This window comes from Paramisgurnus dabryanus, chromosome 13 (assembly GCF_030506205.2).
Source record: "Paramisgurnus dabryanus chromosome 13, PD_genome_1.1, whole genome shotgun sequence".
NCBI classification, from domain to species: Eukaryota; Metazoa; Chordata; class Actinopteri; order Cypriniformes; family Cobitidae; genus Paramisgurnus; species Paramisgurnus dabryanus.
In genome coordinates this window covers 20,443,792-20,468,140 of record NC_133349.1, presented here as the reverse complement: position 1 = coordinate 20,468,140, position 24,349 = coordinate 20,443,792, and the positions used below count along the sequence as shown (strand labels likewise).

The 24,349-nt window shown below is 38.6% G+C and overlaps 1 protein-coding gene across 2 annotated transcripts; it reads right to left on the bottom strand.

Annotated features, from left to right (window-relative positions):
• Positions 1–5,206: 5,206 nt before the first annotated feature.
• On the bottom strand, positions 5,207–23,245 carry znf574 (zinc finger protein 574). Of its 2 annotated transcripts, none has more exons than XM_065261136.2 (7): positions 23,175–23,245; positions 21,547–21,710; positions 17,055–18,492; positions 12,025–12,454; positions 8,638–8,732; positions 5,852–6,282; positions 5,207–5,759 (listed from the first exon to the last, which is right to left on the bottom strand). In XM_065261136.2, the coding sequence occupies exons 2-7, from the start codon at positions 21,706–21,708 to the stop codon at positions 5,229–5,231; spliced, it is 3,087 nt and encodes a 1,028-aa protein (XP_065117208.1). In that variant the 5' UTR covers positions 21,709–21,710; positions 23,175–23,245; the 3' UTR covers positions 5,207–5,228. The 2 variants fall into 2 exon arrangements, with proteins under 2 accessions (XP_065117208.1, XP_065117209.1); XM_065261137.2 differs by lacking the exon at positions 23,175–23,245 and adding an exon at positions 22,683–23,122.
• Positions 23,246–24,349: the final 1,104 nt, after the last annotated feature.

The window sequence follows — 24,349 nt, the reverse complement described above, 5'->3', positions numbered from 1 at the left end:
AAACTCCAGGATACGCATCTTGCCCTGCAAAATGATGGATATTTTGAAACGTACAGTATGTTCCATACCTATAACCGATGACAAATGCATACCTCTAACCCTCATTTCCATAAGACTTCCTTGTTATTCTTTACAAAGACAACCAGAAACCCAAGGGTACAAGGCTAAAAGAGAGAGAAAGAGAGAGAAGGGGAGAGCGGTGCTGAATGGGAGGGGAAGGTGGGACAGAGACGGAAAGGGAGGTAGAAAAGGGAAATGAAGAGGAATGATGGAGTGAATGGGAAGAGGGATGGGAAAACGGAAGGTTGGATAGGGAAAAAGAAGGAATGGGAAAAGAGAGTAAGAGAGGTAAAGAGAATTGACATTCATCCTGTGCACCGTGCCTCACTGGTGGAATAATGATTAGCTGCTCAGTATTCCAGTCACACAGCCTCTACAATAAATGGGGGGGCATGGGGGGAGCGGGCGAGAGAGATGGTGTAGCATTGAAACGAGAGACCGGCAGACAGAGAGCTTGCTTGTGAGAGAATGAGAGAGAAATAAACCCGACTAGACCAGATGGGCATGACAAACCTTTAAACGGGATGCAATGTGCAAAACACACAAGCATAACACGGTACACATCTGCACACCTCCCACCTCATTCATCATGCGTAGCCCCCGTTTCTAAAACACACACAAAGATAAATCAAAACATGAAGGCCAAAGCGTCATTTTCACACACAAACAACCTCATAATAATGCTTGTATCACACGTGTAGATAAATACACAGTATATTGATGCTTACCCACATCCCTCTCCACACACACACGTACTGCGGTACAAATATAGCACACACACACCCACAAAGGGCCAACACACAAGGGGAACACTCTGTCAAAGTCACAGTAGGTACAGCTACCTCAGCAAAGAGAGACAGAGAGGAGAGGAAAAATAAAGGATATCTGTAATGACTTACATGCACAATTCAGCAAGACAATTTACTGCAACTTAAAAAAAAAAAGTTTTGAGATTTGTTTTGTGTTTAAAGGTTGTATGAAGTAATAATGATAGGAAGACGTGTAAAGGTTTTGTTTAAACAGTAATAGTGGTGTTTGCAGTCCGCAAGTATCCATCACTCTTTTTGTACTCACTGCTGTGTTGTAAGGTCAGCAGGTTTCTGCCCAACCCTGAATATTTAGCCTCACGGCTGCTACTCGCAAGCAGATATTTATAGAATTACAAACCTTGGAGGGGGAATAAAGGTGACCCACTGTGAGTAGACGGATGACAAGTGTTTAGGAATGAGGAAACAAGAACATGTTTAAAATATAGCTGCAAGCAGCAATACCGGGGTCAAGCCAAAAGGGGACAGAATGAAGTAAATTTAAGTTTGGATGAGCAGTTTAAAGAACCTAAGGAAACCTTATGATATCGGATGAAATAATAAAAAATTTATCGGCAAAAAAGCTGTTCTCATTCAGTGAAATCTCTCCATTAACAGTGTGTCAAATCACAGGTAACAAAATGTTACAGTGGTGTTTATGAGTCAAAAGAGCCCACCCTCATGTCTCTACATATTTCTGATGCACAGAAAAGCCTTTGCAGAAAACGGTTGAATCCAAGGAGCCCATCCTCATGCCTATATGATGTTCTGATGCAGAGAAAAAGTTCTTGCAAAACGGTTGTTAGGATATTCTTATGGGTTGCTAGGGAATGAATTAGTATCCACTAAAGACATACTTCAAGCATGAAAAGAACAATCTATGTAGTCTTATAATTTTGAATGAAACTTTGCAGTGGTTTTTAGCAAAAATAGCCATTCACTAGGTGGCGCTATGACAAAATCCTTCATGCAATCTCAGGTCATGAGTGAGTTACATCTAGCTAATTTCATGACTATACACTTTAGTTTAGTGAAGAAACAGTTGTATGAACATAGAGATTGCTTGATATCAAAGGTTTTGTTCAATTATGAGGCCAACTAGTGGTGCAAGTATACCATTTTTTTTGTGTGGCCTCAGACTCTGATCATACATCAGCGTATCAAATCTGGTGTAAAAATCATGTTTCGTTGCAGAGTTATAACCATTTGTGTGTAAAAAACACAAAATTTAAAAAGATAATTTTTAGTTTTTTTGCAATTTTCGGCCATTTCTGATGGAAATTTTAATATAACGCCAATAGAGTTTTTTGTTCAGAAGGTAATGTAATGTTCTTCCTGTGGTGTTTTCGAGTCGATCAGAATAACGCTCGCGGAGATATTCGCGCATGTTTTTTAAGTGCTATTTTGCTATGCAGGGCTAACCGTAAGGCGAATTCTGGCATGTTTGTTATCATTGGACTCGGTGACTACTCAGGACTCCAAGGAAATAAGTCCAGTCAAAATACGTCAATCACAGCCAAAGTTATAAGCGTGTAAAACTCGTTTCCACTAGGTGGCGCTGCGACAAAACTGGGCATGCCCCCTCAGTTCCTAACTGGCATCACCAGTACCAAGTGTTGTGTTAATAGGCTTAAGTTTGGCGAGCACTCTACGTAAAATTTGTTGACGCGGTTTACGGAAATGGATTGACGAATCGACATGAATTCCATAACTTTTTGCCTTGAGGGTCTGTAGATGCTACATACCGATTTTCGTGGCAATCGGGCAAAAGCTCTAGGACGAGTTCGCAAAAATAGGTTTTATGAATAATTCAAAATGGCAGAAAATTTTTCATGACGGAAATTAACGTCATAGGGTCCAATCGAATCAGAGGAAACAAGAATTTTGTCTTACGGATCAGAAGTTATTAGCAAAAACGTAAGTGAAACTTTGGACTGTTGGTGGCGCTAGAGGGTTTGAGATAGAGACTCCAAGTTTGCTGTGGATATTATTTGGACTGTCCTCTATCAGTGTGCCAAATTTCATAACTTTTCTATGTACGGTTCTATGGGCTGCAATAGGCCGCAATGGCGGAAGCAGAAGAAGCAGCCGGAAGAATAATAAGAAAACTAACGGATACAATAGGGGTCTTCGCCCATTCTGGGCTTGACCCCTAATAATACATATATTCTCCTCTACACAGATTTTCCTAGAAAACTAAACAGGTTATCCAATTTTGCGCCATTGACTTCCATCGTAGGAAAAACAATACTATGGAAGTCAATGGTGCCCCAGATCTGCTTCAAAATATCTTCAAATATTGAAGATATTCTAAACATAATGACAGTAATAGACAGTTTTGAACGTTTTTGGGTGAACAATCACTTTCATTACACATGACATGGTCTAAAAACCATGACGGTAGATACAAAATCAACGGCAGATTCCATTACAACAATGAATTGTTTATCCCTTTAATTTTTCCCCCAAAGCAGCTCAAGAAAAACCTCAGGTGCATCATAAATTGCCCATTTACATGAAGGTCACACCGTAATTGCAAGTCAAAGTCTATAAATTAATGAGCCGGGTAAGATATCGTTCAGTTTTGTTGTTTGGGAATTTAGTGCGGGGTACAGGAATGGTGTTTGTATATCAATGTCTATCATTAACAGGACGAATCATAATGATGCAGCAGGTGTATGGAGGAGAAGTTTAGCAGGACTAGAGTAAATAAAAGGAGCCTAAACCGAGCAAACACATGAGCTCCAACGACCCAGTTCTCTCTCTCAATCTCTCAATGAACTGAGGTAATGGAGCTCAACTTAAATCCCATTCAACTGGAAAAAATTCAGGGCGAGATTTGTAGTTAAGTGTTCAAACTAAGCTCTGTTTCCACTGCAGTCATCATTCACACCTAAAGCTGCAAGATCATTTGTTTTTGGATGTATTCAGGGGTTCAGTTTATTGAAAAGCTCTTTATGTCAGAACATAAAAGGCTATTTTTTGTTTAAATGGCTTATACAATGAAACACTAATAGCGTGGTATCAGAACATAATGACAGTAATAGAAGTCTATACGGTTAGAAATATCACAGCTGTTGGGGAAAAACCTAGTATGTAAATTAGATAAGTATAACGTACAATTTACATGAAAAACGTTCTCAATTTATTTTACATAAGCACATATTACATTTACATTATTATTTTACATCATTTATTTTTTAACTGGCATTGTGCACACCAAGAAAAACCTGATTAACAAAATCTTAACAGAGGGTGTTTAAGCCACAATGGCCTGTTCAAAAGTAAAGGGTAAAAATGAAAAACTCAGATGCAAAGGACCCTAAATGCCACTTTTGTCAGAAAATGAGATGTCGTCTCGGCACATTTTGTATGTTTACTAATTTCGCTTTAAATCCGGTTAATTCCAGCCTTTTTTCATTCAGAAATACCAGGTGGTTGGGAAAATGTGTTAAATGCCAAATCAATTTTCTGCAAAATCCTCAAAATACACGAAAGACGATTGTGAAATTATTTTAAATCACATTCAAACATGGGTCCCTTGTAAATATTTAGACCTGAATACAATCCAAATGAGCAGCCACATCCATCACAGCGCACCCTAATGTTTGGTTCAGTTTCTTCATTTTTACATTTTGAATTCTGACTTTCATCATTTGCAATGTTTCTAGCTGCATCTTTAGTGATTTTGCAACAGTTTACTATATCTTGTTGAAAGAAGTGGATTTTTTTAATCTGAGGTTTTTGCTTGCATGCACTTAGAGGGTTTTGCAGTGAAATACAGTCAAATTTGTTAAATTACAATGAAATTAAGTGACATTTGTAAAAAAAGAGGCCTTTCAGTTACAAAAAATATTTTCATTGCCATTAAACTGAAATTATTGAACATGAAGAGACTGATAGAAATGCTAATTTAGTTAGACACACTTTGAAGGTTTTGCATCTGAACTATTCAAATGTAAAATTAAATAAGTACTGTTTTTGAGCTGAAAAATACGTCAAGACAACCTTTAATAAATGAGTAACAACCCAATGGGCTCAAGCTTTTTATTAATGGCAGATAAAACACCTGACACCAAAAGATAAAATCAAAGCGTAAATGCAGTGGCAAATTTAAATATAAAAAAATGCATATGTTGTTATTTTTCTTTTCTCTTGGGCAAAGATGCGCTGTATTCTTATTTTGCCAAAGCAAAATATATTCTACCCGTACACAGAGCCATCTCTCATAAAGACACAACTACACCTGCTATCTCTACCCACTGCTAAATCTGCCTATACTCCACCCACAAAGCAGTATAATTTCAGGTAACTATCTACAATTTGCATTTATTTGATTACCCCCCCCCCCCATTTCTTTCATTACACAGTCTCCTCTAAGATAACTTCAATTGTGTGAGGAACATCTTGACCTGCCACTACAGAGATGTTTGGAACAGTTAGAGAGGGCATAGAGAAGCCTGGCACACTGATGTTAGGGTGAAGAAAAACCACAGATGAGCCGCCTTCTTCTGACACCAACATGCCCTCCTGGACCACAGGCACCCCGGATGAGGAAGAGGGCGGTGAGGAAGAGGACGACTCTTGTACTAAGAGGATGGTTTGAACGGCTGTATCATCATCCAATGCATTTGGTGCGTTGGGGTCAACTGGGTCGTTGGCATGGAGACGCATGTGCTTGTCGAGGTTGGGTCGCGAACGGAAGGCAGTGGGACAGCGAGGGCAGGCATATGGTCGCTCACCGCTATGCACGCGGGCGTGCTCTGTGAGCCTCGCTGCCACACTGAAGCTTTTACCGCACACCCAGCATGAGAATGGTCGCTCGCCACTATGGATGCGCTCGTGGTCCTGCAGGTGGGGAAGTTGCCGGAAACGCTTCCCACAGTGACTGCACTGAAACGGCAAACCAATGAAAAAATGTAAGATACTAAATAAAAGAAAAATGTATTTGTTAAAATCAAAGTTATAGCAAGATATACTACTACCTCAAAGGGTCGTTCATTGGTGTGCGTTCTTAAGTGAACGGAGAATGTGGACGCGTAGGCAAACTCCTTCCCACAGAACTCGCAGGTGAATCGGCGTGGAGCGCTTTTTTTGCCCAACGCCCCACGGCAGTGCGCCACGAGGTGTTCCCCCAATGCAGAGCTGGAGGCGAAGCGTCGTCTGCAGGGTGTGAGCGGGCACCGCAGAGGCGTCTGACCAGTGTGGGAGAGCCGGTGCAGGTCAAGACCGTCCTGAGTGACGCAGCGGTGGCCGCACATATCACACTCCAGCTGACCCCCCACCTTCCCTCGTCCTTGACCTTTGTACCTGCGGCGCACCCCGGCCTCCCCTGTGCAGCGCTGCAGGTGCGTTTCCAGCACTGTCTGATTCAGGAACTGAGCGCTGCAGTTGGGACACGTCTTTGGTTCTTTATCTACAGATAAACAGATTAATAGCAATTGAGAATGGGACACTTTTTTAACACATCTGGATATAGGGGAGAGTGGAGGCAAGTTGTGTAATATTCGAATAATCTGTTTTGATATTTTTTTGTTATGGCAGTGGTTTTCAAACTTGTTTTCAGCCAAAACCTTGACCTAAATTGTTTACTTGAGATTAAGTAAATATTTAAATAATTGAAACGCACACTTCCATGTTTAACTTAAAAAACATTTTTTAATGTTTTTAGCAGTATTATTTTACAGTTATTGTTATTTTTACCTGCTATTGGACCTTCATCTGCTAATTTTCTTTTATTGATACATAAAACTTACCTCTTCGTATTACATGAGTTTTTTCAGTTTTTTGATTTTTTTTGTGTAATAGCCACATGATATGCAAATTAAACAAATAAAATATATCTTTTTGTAAGCGAGTGTTTTATTTAGATTTTTTAGTATTTTAAAATTATTTATTTACATTTTATGATGTAATTATAATACATTTTTCTCATCAACTCACAACCCCCCTGCAATTCCCCCCAGTTTAAGAAACCCTGGTCTATGAGATTTGTTCTGAATTGTTTGTGTTATAGCCACATCATTTGCAAATTAAACAAATAAAATATATCATTTTGTAGTGTAGTGTTTTATTTTGATTTTTTTTTACGTTTTATGATATAATTATAATAAAATTTTCTCATCAACTCACAAACCCCCTGCAATTCCCCCCAGTTTGGGAAACCCTGGTCTATGAGATTTGTCTATGGATGTTTTTATGTATTTTAAATATATAATATATGTTAGCGCTCTCATATTTGTAATGTTTTCTTATTTAATTTTGACTCCAGAAGTAACAAAATTTAAGTGGCACATCTTTTTCCACTCTCCCCTTTAATTATTCTTAAAGGCCTATTTACAAGAACACAAAGGAAGATGTATACAGACGCTTTAGTTTTTGATTTACAACACATAGGAGATGCTCATGTTTATGCGCAGGTTCTGTCTCACACACACACAAAAACACATCTTTGGCTTTTTATCAAGCGAGACAAACAAACACGTTTGTTCCTCATCTAGGAAGGAAGATGGGAATAGAGAGAGAGCAACACAAACACAAACACAAAAAAGCCAGATGCCACCTATTAACAAGGAACCAATCAGAGAGAGGAACACTGATAAACAGACATTTTGCAGAATGTACGGCACATACACGGAAACAAAACAGCCCTTTATAGGGGTCACGGGTGATGTGGCTGCTCAGCTGATGTTTAGATGCAGGGCGTTTTGATTAAGCTTTCACAACGCCTGTCGTCAGTGACTCAGCAATACTGACCTTTTAAAAGCTTCTGCAAAGCAACCCTGCACACCTTTATTTACACCTATAAAAAATCTATCCAGGTCCTTTTACTCACTGTATTGCAGGGGAAGTGATGAAGAGCAGTGATGGTGGACTGATCTGTGTTAGCGGCTAAGATCTTAGAGGTGATGGTGATCAGCAGCTGATCTTATCAATATACACACACAACCCATACTGATCGATGTGACCTCTGACCCCATCGGTTTAGCCAGAACCAATCAATGAAAGCTCATTCGTCTGACAGTTCTGTCACAGGATGTGTGTGTGTGTGTGTGTGTGTGTGTGTGTGTGTGTGTGTGTGTGTGTGTGTGTGTGTGTGTGTGTGTGTGTGTGGCCAGAAACACAATCATTAACACAGACAGAGCTGGGGAGACTGAAGGAACTAAATGGGCCACTTAATAAAGATCTGGACAAATGTGTGAAGGGTCCGAAATTAACTTTTCTCACCTGCCAATGGGGCGACTAAATGTTGCTTATTCGCTTAAAAAAACGTATTTGACTTTTTTAAAAACTATTAATTCTGTCCCTGTGACAAATAAACTATTTAGTGGCTGCTTTTACAAATCACTCGAGATATCATAAATGAGACGAGCCAGTGAATCACTGAAACTAAACAATATGTGCCAACAAATTTTTTTTATTTTATTTGTTTTGGTGGCTTACCGCCAGAAATATTCAGCCGCACAGATTTTTGGGGGTTGCACCAAAAAGTAAAAAAAAATGATTGGCAAATGTTGTGAGAGGCACAATGATCTGTGGGATTTCCTTTTTTTATAGACTGTATGTTTGATTACATCAGATGAAACCAGCAATTGTGTTTGGAGCCACATATTATGTAATTCCTAAAAAAACTACCAGCTAGCTGGGGAGTAGCAGTTTTGTTTAGATATCAAAGACAATTTTTATTTGCATTTGGTGTTAATTTTGGAGCATGTAAGCTGGACTTCATTAGGACAAAAGGCTAAATGTGTGAATGCTTCCTCAAGCTGACCTTCATGGATGAGATAATGGAGGTCCAGCTCCTTGCGGCGTTTAAATGCCTCCCCACACGCTTTGCACGGAAAGGGATGGCTGGTGTGTAGAAGCCTAGGAGAAAGCAAAGAAAGTAAATGAGAACGGCTGCATCCCTGGAGCCAATCCAACAACAAACCCTATGAAAAAAAGCCATGTGCCAATTTGCTGACATCTTAGATGGTCATGGACTCGCTAAAAAAATTAAATGCATCTTTTAATAAAGGAGCCACATGATGGACTGGCGGCCTCTTTCTCGTGTCTTTAGCGCTACTCACTTGGGATTAAAATCACTAGGGCTCTTTATAATTATTGCTGACATCAGTAATTACTGCTCATACTTAATTCTGTGTCCCTTGTGAGCGTGTCATCTCTAACCAGGGTTTCCAGTAAAATGTCTGGGAGAAAATCATATTTTTGTTGCGTAAAATTGCTGACATTATAATTAAGAATGTAATTTCAGCAAATTACTGACATGTGCTTATTAGTTGTAAACAAATGAGCAGTTTATCTGTTTTCATTAGCTGTATCTGTTATCTAGAAACTCAGCTGATGTTATGGAGATAATAACGCAGTACCAAAGGCAACGCTGATATGTTTTACTCCGATACAATCGAACAGCAAGAGAAATCCGGTAATGAAGGCCCTTGTGAATAGGGTTTTAAATTATTAGATAAGCATTATAATCATATACAATGCAGTACTATGAAGACCTTTTGAAATTCTGCTTATTGAAATTCTTTTGAATTAAACCTAAATCAGGGATGGAGCAGCATTTTCAGTTGTATTGGGTAAGCAGATGACAGCTAGCACAAAAGAAAGAGCTGTAACCATAGAAAAAGAGTGATATCTAAGACTGCATTTACACTTCAAGTCTTAATGCACAGATCCGATCTTTTTACCTTATCTGATTTTTTGCACTGCCTGTTTAAACATACATACGCCTCATATCTGATGTCCGTGTTTACATGAAACTCCCGCCTTGACAGATTGCTTGCTTAACTGGGTATAGTGTTAGCTATCTAATGTTAATATCATCATCACTTTATTTAAAGTAAAGGCCATTGTTAATGATTATCATTGGCATCATCATCCACATTGTCTTTTTCTGTCATCACGTCTTTATGTGAAAAACTGTCGAGAACTTCGGGGGGTCGGCAGCTAGGTTTATCACCCAAAATTTGTTCCAGTTGGGAATGAAATGGAGAAGTCATTCTGTCCTGAATACTGAGGATGTCGAGATCCGTAACTTTCCAATACTTGGCTTTAATGCTCTTTATTTTGCGCTGGCATTGCAGCCAGGTGCACCCGCGTGTACCTCCTCCTTACTTCAGGTGCGAAATGAAGACGGTCAGCGCTATCCGTACTAGAACACTGACATCATAATCAAGCTGAATCAGATATGTGTGTTTAGATGTTTGGATATCGGATATGTAACCAATAAATATCCACAATTGGAAGTGGCAAATTCGAATTTTGTGCTAGTGTAAATGAAGCCTAAGACCACTAGGCCATCATTAAAGGGACAAAAAGTAGAATTTTAAGTGTTTTATTAATCTAAATCAATGTTTTTATTCATAAATATGTCCTCATTGGTGTCAAATGACCTCTGCCAATGATATGACTTTTCTTTGTAAGCTAAGAATGTCTTCTCTAAACTTACATTGAACGGTTAAGTCCAAGGAGGCCTCCAAGTCGTTCTGCCGTATTGATAAACTATAATAACAGAGAGGGATAAAAGAACTAGCCAACCAGCGCGTTTCCACAACGCATTTTCATTCAGAACACGTGAACTAGCTGAAACGGACAAGGAGATCGGTGAGTACATAACGGCCACCGTAGTTGTAACATGCATTTGAAAAGCGAGGCGCTAGAGAGCACTGTTCGTTTGAATGCAAAATACAAACTAAAACGTCTGCAGCTCTTAAAAGTAAAAAACTCTTATGGTGTTTAAAAGTAAAAATCTAATGTTTTTTTTGTAAATAAGCATTTTTATCAGGCTCTTATATTTAGGTCGTTGACACTTTAATGGCAATGAAATGGCTGTTGAATGCTTTATTCTGATTGTTGAAAAATGTTCCATCAATGTTATTGATAAATGTTATTTATCAATAAACACACAAATGTAAAATGTCTTAAAATAACCACCAGAGCAATGTTTTAGCAATGTCTGTGGTAACCACAAGATAAGGGGAATAATTAACTCATAGACAAATGTCTGTTCAGTCATTTGATTGGCATTTAACAAATTTGACTGTATTTTGCTGTCTAAGGCTTTTTTGGCATAAAAAATAAAACCTTCTTTCGACAAGAGCATAGACTGTAAAAATAAAGATGGACGTAGTGTCCGTGACATCACCAATAAGTTTCTGAAGATTGTTATTGAAGCTTAAAGTAGGCGGTACTTGCCGTGATACATAGTTGTGGCTAGAAGGGATACAGCAGCAGCCAAAATCTCAAGAAATCTCACCGGATGAGCACTGTTATCCAACTCCTACCTCCAAATCTAATTCTAAGCCCAACGTTTCACAGGATTTTACCCAAAGCTGTATCCCATTTAGCCAGAACCACTGTTTTTATCTCAATCCTGCCCTCAAACCCAACTTTAAACCCAACCACCCAGCGAAATTGAGGCGTTAGCTTTATCTCATCTAGCCAAAACCGGTCGTTTTACATTCATCTTCAATGTACTTTAAGTACTTTGCTGAAAGATTCAAGTACGTTTATCAGATTCTGCCAACAAAGCAGTATTTCTGGATTAAACTGATGAGAAGCCAAAGTATTTGATGAACATATAATACGTGCCAAGAGCATTTGGTTAATATAATTTTCAGTTATTTTGAGGGAGTGTTTATCGGCTTTTGCATCTGAGCCCTTATTTTTTCCTAATTTAGGAAGTAAAGTGTGTGTAAAGTCACAGAAGGTGTGTTATATTCTCCAGAGTCTGAATACGCTGATTAGTAAACAATGTGACCTTTACTGAGTAATGTATTTGAATGAGTGTACATGAAATCGGTTTTACACAGTGTATGCATGAAGCGTAAAATGTGACTGTCACAATATTCTCTCATTTGCCTTGTCAGTTTATCACCAGACATCAGCAGAGGCGAAATGATCAGTTTGCCCTTCTCTTCTTTCACACTAACAGCTACTCTCAGCTGTTGCTTCACAAAGTCTCTCAGCATCATACTGAACCTCACATCATTACTATATGGCAGATATTAAACAAACGGATTAGGTTTTAACATTTGCAAAAATCAATGACAGTGTGAACAATCAAACACATCATCAATAGTTCCTGAGAAAGCTAACAAGCAACGGAGAAAACAAAAGGAGAAAACAAAACCAAAAACACTTAAAGATGCACCTGTGACTCAGCAGTTGGGACTCCGACTTGAAGGTGGCCGGGCACTCAGGACAGGTATGCAGATGCCCACCGCTCAAAGACAGCCTCCCTTTTCTCCTGCTTCTGACCCTTTGATCCTGGGCTCCAAACTGGTGAACCAGCACATGACGTTTGAGAGAGGTAGCCTGGAAGAACCTCTTATCACAGACATGACAGTTGTGCAGGCGGGATGCTCCATGTGTCAGGTTGTGACGCAGCAGACTGGAAGGAGATGGGAAGCTCTTTGTGCAGAATTTGCAACTGAAGAGTTTCTTTCCAGTATGTTGAAACACATGCTCACGCAACAGGCTGCGGCGTGTGAAGCCCTTCCCACAATGGGGGCACTCGTGGGGCACAGCGGTGCGCGACCAGTCCCGGCTCAGCTGGGCGGGGGCCTCGATGGCTGCGCCTGCTGTTGACAGAAATATTTTGTTAATATACTGAAGGAAATTAATACCTCGACTTCTATTAATTTGCCCAGACTGTTTAATTACTTCTGAGACTGCAATCTGCAGGGAATAAGCAAACTGCTGTTGTTTTGGGCCCCCCTCTGGGTTATTGTATTAGGACCTGGTACTTAACTCCTACACACACCAACTTATTACACTACTTTGTGAAATACTTCATTTTGCTAATCGTCACACGTTTGGTGGTCAAACTATTATGGATAAACACTATTCCAATTTTCAGTGGTCACCAACCTTTATACACCCTTGGTCTTGATGAAAGGCAAGATTTACCTATCAAAGGTTCGAGACTTAACCTCCAACTTGAGGAGGTTAAACCATTTGGCTTTGACACAGTTCTCAAAATTCTTAAGAAAGTCAGTATGTCCTAACAATGAGACTTTATCATAATAATGATCAAGTATCTCATAAAAATAAGAAATTATCTCAGAGTTAAAACTTAACATGCGCAATGTGGCCAGAACACTGCAAACTTGCGACATCCACTGGTAAAAGCAGTAAAGTAAATGCAATAAGATCGAAAATTATAGAAAAATAGATAATAATATAAAACCTTATGTATAACTAGTAGGTTTTAGTATTCAGTCTGATTTTAAAGACTTCTTAAATCATTTACATAAATTTTTTATCAGAACTGGTCTATGGATTAAACATTGGTAATACCATGTTTTCTCTGTTGAAATGAAGTTTTCAAATATCTAAAGGGTTTATGATAAAAGAAAAACTCACGTTTGCCAGATACTCGCAAAATCTCATGCGTAATCAGAGTTTACTGTTAAGGGAGTGTCTTGCGTATATTTTGTGAACATGAGTGTCTCTTTTATCATAAACGGTTTGGATGGTTTTCATTTCGTGTGTTCAGCAGGCACTTATTTTGACAAAACAAGTGATGCATTGGTTCACATGACACTACAAACACTATTAAAACACTACATCCTGAAAACTAATTTTGAATTTGCACCCTTCGGATGAGCAGTCACAAGCCGCCACTCAATATAAGGATTTTTTTATATCTGGGTCACCAAAAATTGTCTGACAATTTATGGAAATTTATATTAATTGATAAATGAGCTCCATTCATGTGAGCAAAGATTTAAGCAAAGACTGTGCAAGAACCGCTTATCATTCACTAGGCTACTATATGTGAAGATGAAGATGTCATCATGTTTTAATGTCATTGAAGAAACATTGCTGCTATAAATCAGTCAAAGGAACTGATTAAATGTATATTTTATACATTAGGATAGGCTACTAGTGTTGGAGTGGCACCCTGGTAGATCCACCCATAACGAGCAGTCCACAAAGCAACGTTCTTATGTGTATTAAAAATCATTGTGTTGTGCTCTATGCACGGCCGTGCATCAGGTATTTCCGGTGAAATCCCAGGAAGCTGGACTACTTCCACCAGTCGTAGAGAGCTATGATATTCAGGAACGTTGGTTATCAAAACAGCCAAAAAACCACAGCAAATTTTGTTGATGCTTGTTTACTGTACATAGAAATAACGTATACTCCAAACCTAATGACATTTAAACGTATAAAAGTATATTTTTAAAGACGAGAGGAGAGAACGTATTGCCACCCCTGCTGTCTGTCACAGTGTTTCCAGCATTAGACTCAATGGAAAGCATGACAACTTCTACAATGCTACTATACGACTAATGCATTACCACAAGATTTAGCTAGATTTTGCACTGATAAGAGTGCTTTATCTCTGTTGCTTATTAACTTCTGAATTGTGTTATCATCAGCACTAGCCAAGATAACATCTGTGGTTATACACGGTAAACGACAGAACAGTAAAAACTTGTATCTTTCCGTATTTATGTATGCTTTATTAATTACAACTGTAAAAGACAAATAAAAAATTTATATCAATGATAACAAAAATAAGCACAATTATTGATAAAACACACAGACACATACCAAACTAAATACACGGGGTATTAAAATAAATAAACAGCACCAGGGATAACAAATAAGCCAATACAGATTTTTTTAAACGGACTTTACCATAGTCAATAGTCAATCGTTTTTGCCTGGTTCTTTACATTCTCTGATGTTTTAACATACTAACTCTCAAAAATAACTAACTTAAAATGTTTTGACAATCAACGTAAATATAAAAAAATAAAAACTCCGAACAGAACTCTGAACGTCACATTTAAGCTATCACTCCTGCTCTAGTTGGTGTTGCGCCTCTGCTTTACTGTACGTTAACACCGCCGCCGACTTGAGCTTCCAAAGTTACCAGAAGTCATTCATTTACAGAGGAAGCTGGATTCTCTCAGCTGCAAGGAGCGTCAAATCCATCAACATCACATTTTCGGCGTTTTGAGCGACCAAAGTTGAGAGAAACTTTTGAAAGAAGCTCAAAATATAATGAGCTTTGAAGCAGTTCAGTGGTAAGCAGCGGCACAACGGCAGCAACCAAACGGAATATAGCCTAGAAGTTCTTCGCTGGCTGATTCCGGAAAAACATACAATGTAAACTTTCGTTCCTACTAAAACATTAGTTCAGAGAAAACAGACTTCAGAGCGTCCAAAGAGTCAACAAACTTCCCAGTACTTTTTGACAAGCGTCCTTGACCAGGTGGCCTGAGCTTCTTTGGAAGCTTAAGTCGGTGGCGGTGTTAACGCGCAGTTATCCTCATCAGTAGCAATAAGCTCTCGCTGAAATCTCATTTGCATCTCTTATTTTACCTGACACTTTAAGACAACATTACGAAGAAATTAAACGACAAACATTTTAACTAATGTGATCAGCCTGCTGCTGGACGAATCTTAAAAAACACCACATGTAGCCCTGCTAGTACAGGCTAGCTGAACAAATCTCGATTACAGAGATAAGACGACACATAAAATTAAACGTTTCTTGAGTTTGCACATCTTGACGATTCTTCACACATTATAGAGGCTGTTTACACTTGGCATTAACATGCGTTTTCGTCGATCGGATCACAAGTGGACGACATTAATGCCAGGTGTAAACGGTTTTCAAAACGTTTTGAGCTCGTCCACTTTGAACCACTTTAAACCACATTCAGAGGTAGTCGAAACCACTTTCGATTGGCACTTTGGAGTTGCGGAACGCATGTGGTTGAATGTGTTCGAACAGCCACACGCGACCGCCTTCTCTCCGCCCATTTATCTAATCTGAGGTATTAAAGACAAGTTTTACGTCTTTTTTTTTACTTCTGGAGCAAACATACGGTGAATAGCGCTATTTTTAGCCTTTCATTGATACAACTAAAGTGGCTGATCTCCGTAGTTTCGTTTTGAAAGCGTGTGAAAGTTGCGCGATCCTATTTCATCAATTGCGCTGAAAATTCAGAGAAAGCTCTTACATATACACGTACAAAACACTGTGAAGCATGTTAACTTTGTAAACAAGCTATGGACTCCGACATAATATTAGTTTGCGTCCATATAAACTCATAATTACTCCTGCTCGGGTTTGAATGACAGCAGAGAGACTCGCCCACCGTGGTCATGGACAAGTTGCCACCGGGTCACAAAAACATCCTAAAAAAGTGTGTATAATAGCTACGTAATAGCTTAATCAGGTATGTCTCTCTCTCTATCTCTACAAGCGCATCTGCTGCGATCACATTGCTGTCATTAGAGTTTGAGCATACAGTACACAATCGATCAAAGAATTGCAGAGGTGATTATGAATCATTTGCAAATGTACCTCGCAAATCATGTAAATATGTGAAGATGTTCAACTGTGTGACAACACAAATTACTGAAAAGGAATTGCAGGCTTCTGTAAAACAACTACAAAATTATCCAGCGATCGTGGCACCATGATCAAAATAAACTGTTTTAATGCAGTAACAATTTTTTAAGGGGTACACTTAAGTGGTTCACTTCTTCTGGCATCTCCTCCTCATCATCTCCTTCTTTAAGTTCACTGCATTTTTTTCTTCTGTTCTGTTACTTGAACTTGGGGCTCGAGCCCAACCTAAGGTTCAAGCTGAATTCGAGAACATCAATCCAAGTTCGTTTAACATTAATTATTAAGACTTAATATGCAGACAAACTCTGAAAAAATATACTAGAAATAAAGCAGTTATCCATTTTCCTAATGCATGGTTCTTTGATCTTTACTTCCATTTGAAACGTGAGGATTTTCAGCACTTTGTTCGAACAGCAACTCAGCGACCCCCGTCAACCTTACCCCTCCGGTCCAGGATTGTGGTGTAAAAGGGTTGGGGACCCCTCCCCTAAACATTTCGCATTGATAGCCAATTGCTCCCCACCACACAATTTGGCTATAATCTGCTGGGCTACTGTGTAATACTTTTTTACATTTACACTCATTTCATATCAGTTACTGTTTACTTTAAAGGTTTATGGGTCTCATGGGTTACTTTAATTTTAACTTGAGCCACTTGCCTAAAACTGTAAATCACAAAGTAAAATTATCAGTTAGTTAAACGCCTGTTTTTTAACATTAAACTGCATGTAAGAAAATCCTACTGAGTTAGGTCTCTATGGAATTTTTTGCAGCTAATCTATGTGGTTTGCACTTAGACTGACCTGGTTGTCTGAGAACGCTATCGCAGCATTTTGTGCCGACAGCTGAAGTAGTGTAGATCCTGCAATTTCCTTCAGCAGAGAGTCTTTGTCCTGCAAGTGGGTTCATACGATGCTCACGGCGATGGTACAGGAACTGTGTGGTGCTCATGAACTCAGCCCCACACTCTGTGCAGGTGTGCAACGCCGCCATCAGGCCATGCTCAGTACTGCGGTGCTTTGCCAACTCTTTTTCATCGGTGAATGAGGCTCCACACTGATTACAGAGGAACTTCTGTCCTTCAGTGCCCGTGGAGGAGGCTGGCGCAGGTTCCTCTGTTGTGTTACTGTCTACCTTTCCCTGATTTTCTTCAAACACTGCTTTCTCCGACTCTACCCTATTTTCCATCGCCACCTCTCCTCCGTGTTTTTCGGAAACTCTAACAGTGACCACCTCCATTCCTTCTACCTCATTTACTCCAGCGCCCTCTTCCACCATCTCCACAATCTTATCCACCAGGACCTCGCTAATCTCCTCTCTTTCTGTACTTTCCATTGGAGGTTGATGAACTTCCTGTCCTCTATCCACACTGTCAAGCTCTACCTCCATATGTCCTACAGGGGTCTCGGTTACAGTCTGTTCCAGAGTGGTCACCTCCATCAGACTCTGGCCTTCCCCTGCCGTAGCTAAAAGTAACAGTCCTTCACCTGGGGCCTCCATGATGGCTGTGGAGAGCTGTGAGATGGCAGATTGAACTTGCACAGGTTGATTTTCCACCCTTGTGCGGTGTTGTCTGCGATGATAGAGGAAAAGTGTGGTGTTGATGAAGCCCTCCCCGCACACTGTGCAGCGATGGATGGCATCTTTGAGGCTATGTTGAACCCTACGGTGAGTCACGAGCTCTGAAACCTGGCCGAAGCTCTGCCCGCACTCCACGCAGAGCAGGGTTGATGGGGGCTTTTCCTTCTTTTGCCGCCTGCGCCTCGAAGGGGGGCTTTGTTCTTCAGGAGATGTACTACCTTGAGGTACCGGTGTCTCTACAGGTTCCATGAGCTCAGTGTTTTTTGGTAAGTCCTCCCTGGAGATCTCAGGCTCCACTTCTCTTTCAGAATCCTCTTCTATTGGCTCATTCTGTGGAGAAATGCTCTCCATCTTTACTTTAGGATGTTCCTTCTGTTCTTTGACCGCCGTCTGTCCACCTGCAGGCTGTTCTTGCACAGTCTCCTGATGTTCTGACATGGCTACTGTTCCCCGGCCTTCTCCAGGGCCAGGACCCGTCTCAAGGTAACAGCCCGTCTTTCGATGTTGTTGCCACAGTGATAGAGCATCGAAGAGAACTTCGCAGTCAGCACACTGGTACAGCACACGTGGAGCATCAGTTTGAGAAGTTTTCTTCTGTCCTAGCAAAGCAGACAAATCCACAGTCTGTGTCTGCATCTGTGGAACAGACTGCATTGCCACCTAGTGAGAAGCGAGAACACATACACACCTTGAAGACAACAATTTTAAAGGGGAAAATGGCTGTTTGGCAGATTTGTTTGATCACAAAAACCAATGGCATATTACTGATCCATAAGATGTATGTGACCCTGCCTTTAAAAACCCAGCTAGTCATTTTTTGTGATTTATGGTTTTGTACATAAAAACCATCCTACATAATGTAAAGAACAGTGAAAATATAACCTTGACATCTTTAATATTTACTGAATGAGGTCACGTCAAAGATTTTCAATGTGAAATCTATGAGTGAAATTAAACGTCAATGCTTTAGTCTAAATCGCAAAATTTGATGATGAGACATTAGCCTGCATTTCACAGACAGGGTCACACATAAAATGTGCACTGTAACATAAATATAGCATAGGTAACAACAAACCTGAATCAAAAGAGAGTAAAATTACATGTTTTTTTTTAAGTTTTGAACAACTTAATACTAAAAATATTATTTGTTTCCTTAAATTTTTTAGTATAAAGTTATATTTTATGGGCTTTAAGCCTTTATTTGGATAATGTAGTAGAGAGATGACAAGAAAGTGTTGGGTGGTGATGATAGGGGAGCAGGATTGACAAAGGACCACAGAGATCGGAATAGGGTCGGCGTGAGCGCACTGGCGCTACATGTTAGCACACTAACCATGGGGCTATTGGCACCGACAACTTATAATTTTTTAATCTTGACTACAGATGAGTGGCTATATTAACTTATAACTAAAAGATTTATTCATTGAAAGGTCCCGTTTTTGCTGACTACACAATCAGAACTCGATACGTATTTCTGAAGAAGGGACTTTATAGAACAAGGAAAACATCAGCTGTTTTTAGGACTGTGAAAACAGCGCTATACAGATAAGTAAATTGTGTAGAGAAATTTAACCAATTTCAACTATACAATCCCTCATATCTAGATTTATCAAGATAAGAAATTGTTGGTTGAAATGACAGAAAATAATTTGTTATAGTGTTGTAAATCTAGAATTGACTGATGGGAGCACCTAGTAAAAGTAATTTTAACCCCTTCAGACCCTGCGTCCACTAGAAAGGACATCACCTGTTTTGTGGTTCAAACCAATAAAAATGCTGATCAACCAATCAAAACAAGGCACACTGATTAAACACCTGAAAAAGCAGGTCTGAAGGGGTTAAGAAATTATTCTACTGGGAAGTCAATTACATTTTGTTCTTGTACAAACACGTTTAGAGTCCCTATACCCTTTGACTAATGAATTTTCTGACTGTTAGACTCAATCGAGATTAATGGATAAGGATTTTTTTAATTGAATTATAATGATGATGATAGCTCTCACTAAGTGGCAAAACACACTCAAGATGTTAACTTACGTTTCACTCACTCACTAAAATTCACTTCTACCAAGGGCATGCCAGTGTGGTTCACGTTACTGCCATCCGACGCAACAAACTACAACATCCAATTGAACTAATATGGCATAAACTGTTTGTGTTTGCCATGTGATCTTTTAAATAGTTTGAGCACCCACTTAAGCCTTCTTAATAAGAGGGTATAAACAGCAAAGCGGATGACTCAGAGAGACAGTAGATTTGACTGAGGAGGACAGCTATAAACCCAACAGACAGCGGTTATTACCACATCTGTTATCAGTGCAGATCCGTCAGACGACATATGAGGAAATTAATGGAAATTAAAACAAAGTCAAAGAGTCAAAAAAGCTGTTTAGTTTACAGTCCTAAAATCCGGATGGGAACGAGTGCAGGTTTTCTTGGGAATTTAACAACACCAGTATTTAATATTTGTGTGAAAATGGTCTGTGATCACTGTGATAACTTCTTAGTAACAACATACACAAAAGTTAACAGCAACTAAAACAAGTTTAGGCAACTAAACTAAAGTGTATATTGATGTTAAGTAATAATTGTATGAAAGATTTTGTTGATGTGACATTTACTTATTGTTTTAAAAAAATGCAGACAGATTTTTTTTTGCTGTGGCTAATAACTAGACTGAGACGGCTCCAATTATTACAGAAACAGTGAAGCATTAATTCAAACTTGACTTTTTCATAACAACTGGACTAGAAAGTGCATCAACATCAGAGCGCCTAACACTGAATCTTAAGTGTCTAATTTCCCTCCTGTGGTGAAGAAGCAAATTAGGAGCTGTACAAAAAAACATCCTCTTCCTAAATTATCCTTTCACATTTCAGTTCACTATTCAGGATTACTGGAAAGCACTCTTCAAACTCTCAAGTCTATTTTGGATAATTATAGTTACATATTATAGTTACACAATTATAGTTCAGAAGGAATTAGAGCATAAAACAGATTATGAAAACGGAAATGTTAAAGCGCTCATTTAAAGATTTAAACAGAATTTAAGCCATAAAAGAAATTTATTTCATTAAGTCTATTTAAAGTATATCTACAACGTTAAAAACCTCTAGAAAAAGGTAACTTATCATGTGAAGTGACCAGTGTTGGGGAAAGTTACTTTTAAAAGTAATGCATTACAATATAAAGTTACTCTCCAAAAAATTACGTTACTTAGTTTCTTTTCATGGAAAGTAATGCTTACGTTACTTTTGCGTTACTTTTTCTTACTTGGCTGAGGCTTGATCTCTTTCAGGCCTTGCAGGTGGCTTTTATGACTGAGAAGTTCTGCATTCAGAAATTGCATATTTCCATTGCAAAAATGACTGAAACTGTTCCCGCTCAGGCGTGCACGCATAGAGTGCATAAATCTACGTTAATACAATCAGTTTAATGCAGTCCACAGTTTTTTTTTCATCAAATTAATTCAACTGAAAAGTAACTCGCAGTACTTTTTAAAAAAAGTAACTTAAATATTAATATGTACATTTATAAAGTAATGCGTTATTTTACTTGTTACTTCAGAAAAGTAATATTATTACGTAATGCACGTTACTTGTAATGCGTTACCCCCAACGCTGGATGTGACAAGCCTAATGTTCATCTGGCAGATAATGTTGTGAATTAGTTTAAAATGTCTGTATATGATGGTGGATGGATGTGCATCTATACCTGTGGAAGGCCAGCTGCTGCGGCCGCCGCCTCAACAGGCGTCTCATTGGTCACTAAATGAGGATTCTCTGCATTGCAGTTCACCTGATGAGCCAGCACTTCCTCCAGTGTAGGAAACTCCCGATAACAGGGAAAACACATATACACTGAGGTGGACTCCATGTCTGCAAAGACACACAAGAATAAGTTGATGTACAACACAAATAATACAGAGTCACATTTGATTCTGCCATAAAAAATCATTAATAAATCTTGCAACTCCAATAACACCATCCTCTTTTGATGCAAACGAAAATGCAGAATTTAAAAGATAAAAACTTCCACTAAATGCAAATGTATTAAATGAGATTTTGCACCAACAAACAGTAGGGTGAAAGTCAATATGACTGTTGAATTTAAATTCACCCTGCAGTTCACAGCAATTGCCATCTTACACAATTCCTTGTTTTTGCATTAAAAGTCTTTTATTTCACGGTTTAAAAATTAAATAAAAATCTGTCTTTAGAGAAACACAATTATTTTAAATACGTCTTATATGGTATATGTGTATAAACATCAGTGAAAAGCAAAAACATTGTAATAATGAACAACATTAAAGATAGTAGATCATAATGTATACCACACCTCAATAAGGGGACACATGAGGCGTATGTGTGAAGAAACAGATAGTCAGTGGCGAATGGCAAACAAAATGTCTTTACACCATGTTATCAGTGTTAAAACAAGGGGGCAGAGTGCAACATTGTGTATAAACTGTGGCAAAACAAAGCCACACACACTAGTCTAGTGGTTTCAATAGTTTCACTCTGCATGATGTCAAAGACTGTAAAAAGGATTTAGGCCTACAAAAATTACAGAACTGTCAGTCAATACTTCCTCAACCATATTACATTATATATTTTGCCCTTTTTCTCACCAGTTCTTTTTCCACAAAATATTTTTTTATTTGGAATTTGGGAACAATGTTTTAGTAGTTTACATAATGTGTCTGTGTGTATGCAAATCAAACTATGATGCTCCTAATTTAGGCTGGACTTTACAGACTGTATCGTATTTATACATTATATATTTATTTATGATCATTAAGTAACTACATCTGCTGGTGGTAATCTGTATAACTATATATATGACCAAACCTGGAGAGACATCTGTCAAGTCAATCCAATCCGGTTCAGTAATTTATTAGCATGACTGTTTTTACATACAGTGTTAGTCGTCATCAGCTGTACACAGTAGGCTAGCCCCTCTGATTCAGCTAACGGGCTCTAGTGGCCTACTAGCTTTTAGGAAGTATAAACGGATAAACTTCAAAACAAGACAAAATATATTAGATACATGTTTACAGAGTTCGGCTAACTGTTTTTAATAACCGATATAGGTCGGAAGTACAGCCGCTGTGTGTGCTCGGTCGCGATGAAACATTGAACACACAACGAGCAAGAAGCGTCGAAGAAGGGTGGCACGCGCTTCTTCGGTGGTAGTCGGGCGGATACCGCGCGTTATAAAACACCGAATGTCTCCCCCGGTGGAGACTCTCACTGTCTGTAAATATTAAACGACAAATATTGCCGGAAAACCTGCAATAATTGCCGTTACATTGAAGCAGTGATATAAAATAAACAACTTACCGATAATGGCCTTCTCCTTTCGCAACTGTCAGAAATCCTATTTAGAACGTTTCAACAACACGCGATGTGATTGGTCCAAAGCGCTTTTCGAATTGGCCAATAGAATGTCTTAAGGCTAATTTTAAACAACATGTGGAAAAAATATAAATTAAAATATAGTGGACTTAAACAATAATATTTACTAAATGTTTGAACTAAATAATATTTTTGCCGTTTGCAACGATGACATATGTCGTGAAATATTGGTAAAAATATATAATTTCCCACATAGAATTTATGTGGAAAAGACCTCTGCTTGCTCGTCTCCCTAAGAAAATACATACATAATGTTTTGTATCTTAACAGTGTAATTAAATTTTTACCCATTTTGTTATTAATAATTTTTGAAGTACATTTGTTCTTTACAACGAATATGAAAAACAAAAGATTTGTATAGGCATTTCACTGTAACCTTATGAATTTGTCTGCTAAGCTTTGTTGTGATGTTTAATTTTTTAAGTACCTTACAAAAACAAGACATTAAACATTTTCAAAATAAAAAGAGAAACTTTTCCATTTGTACAAATGGAAAATATTTCTCAGAACATATCAACACAAACAATGTTAACATTTGTTTTCTCCTGATTTAATCTCATATCTCCACCCACCAATCTCAAGTCATTTATAAACCTTCCTATATAATCAGTATGTTTGTGTAAAGGATAACAGAAAAAAATTCCCCATACCCTCTGATTGGCTTTTGTTGTTCATCAGTCTAAATACACGGTTATTGGTAATTGAAAGTCTACTCAAGTTCACAGAAGTCTCCAGACAGACATCTGGCAATTACAAATGGAACACTATTCTCTAAATGCCAGGCAATGCAAATGTCCTGGAGTCAGTGAGTCATAAACGCAATAAGGCATTTCAATGTCATCATAAACTACAGCTAAAGCTACGTGATAAGAGCAATATAAAGCTAGGGCTTTTGTCACTAACTTAACTTAAAAGTGAGGCCTTATTTTGTATGTGATCAATATACATAATCTTTAAGGAGTCAAACTTGAACAAATGAATGTACAAGAGCAAATTTTTGCATTTAACTTTGTTAAAATTAGCAACACTGATCAACTTTCAGGAGCATATTATGGTGTTTTTTGAGAAAAGCAGTATCACATCATTTAAAGCACCATTCA

What these genes read in the sequence shown, in the direction of transcription:
- znf574 (XM_065261136.2), bottom strand. Translation starts at nt 21,708, where the DNA reads ATGGAGTCCACCTCAGTGTATATGTGTTTTCCCTGTTATCGGGAGTTT. An exon ending in TCCCAACTGCTGAGTCACAG is followed by an intron (nt 8,733 to 12,024) that starts GTGCATCTTTAA and finishes GCTTTCTCCTAG; the next exon opens with GCTTCTACACACCAGCCATC. An exon ending in CCAATGAACGACCCTTTGAG is followed by an intron (nt 5,760 to 5,851) that starts GTAGTAGTATAT and finishes TTGCCGTTTCAG; the next exon opens with TGCAGTCACTGTGGGAAGCG.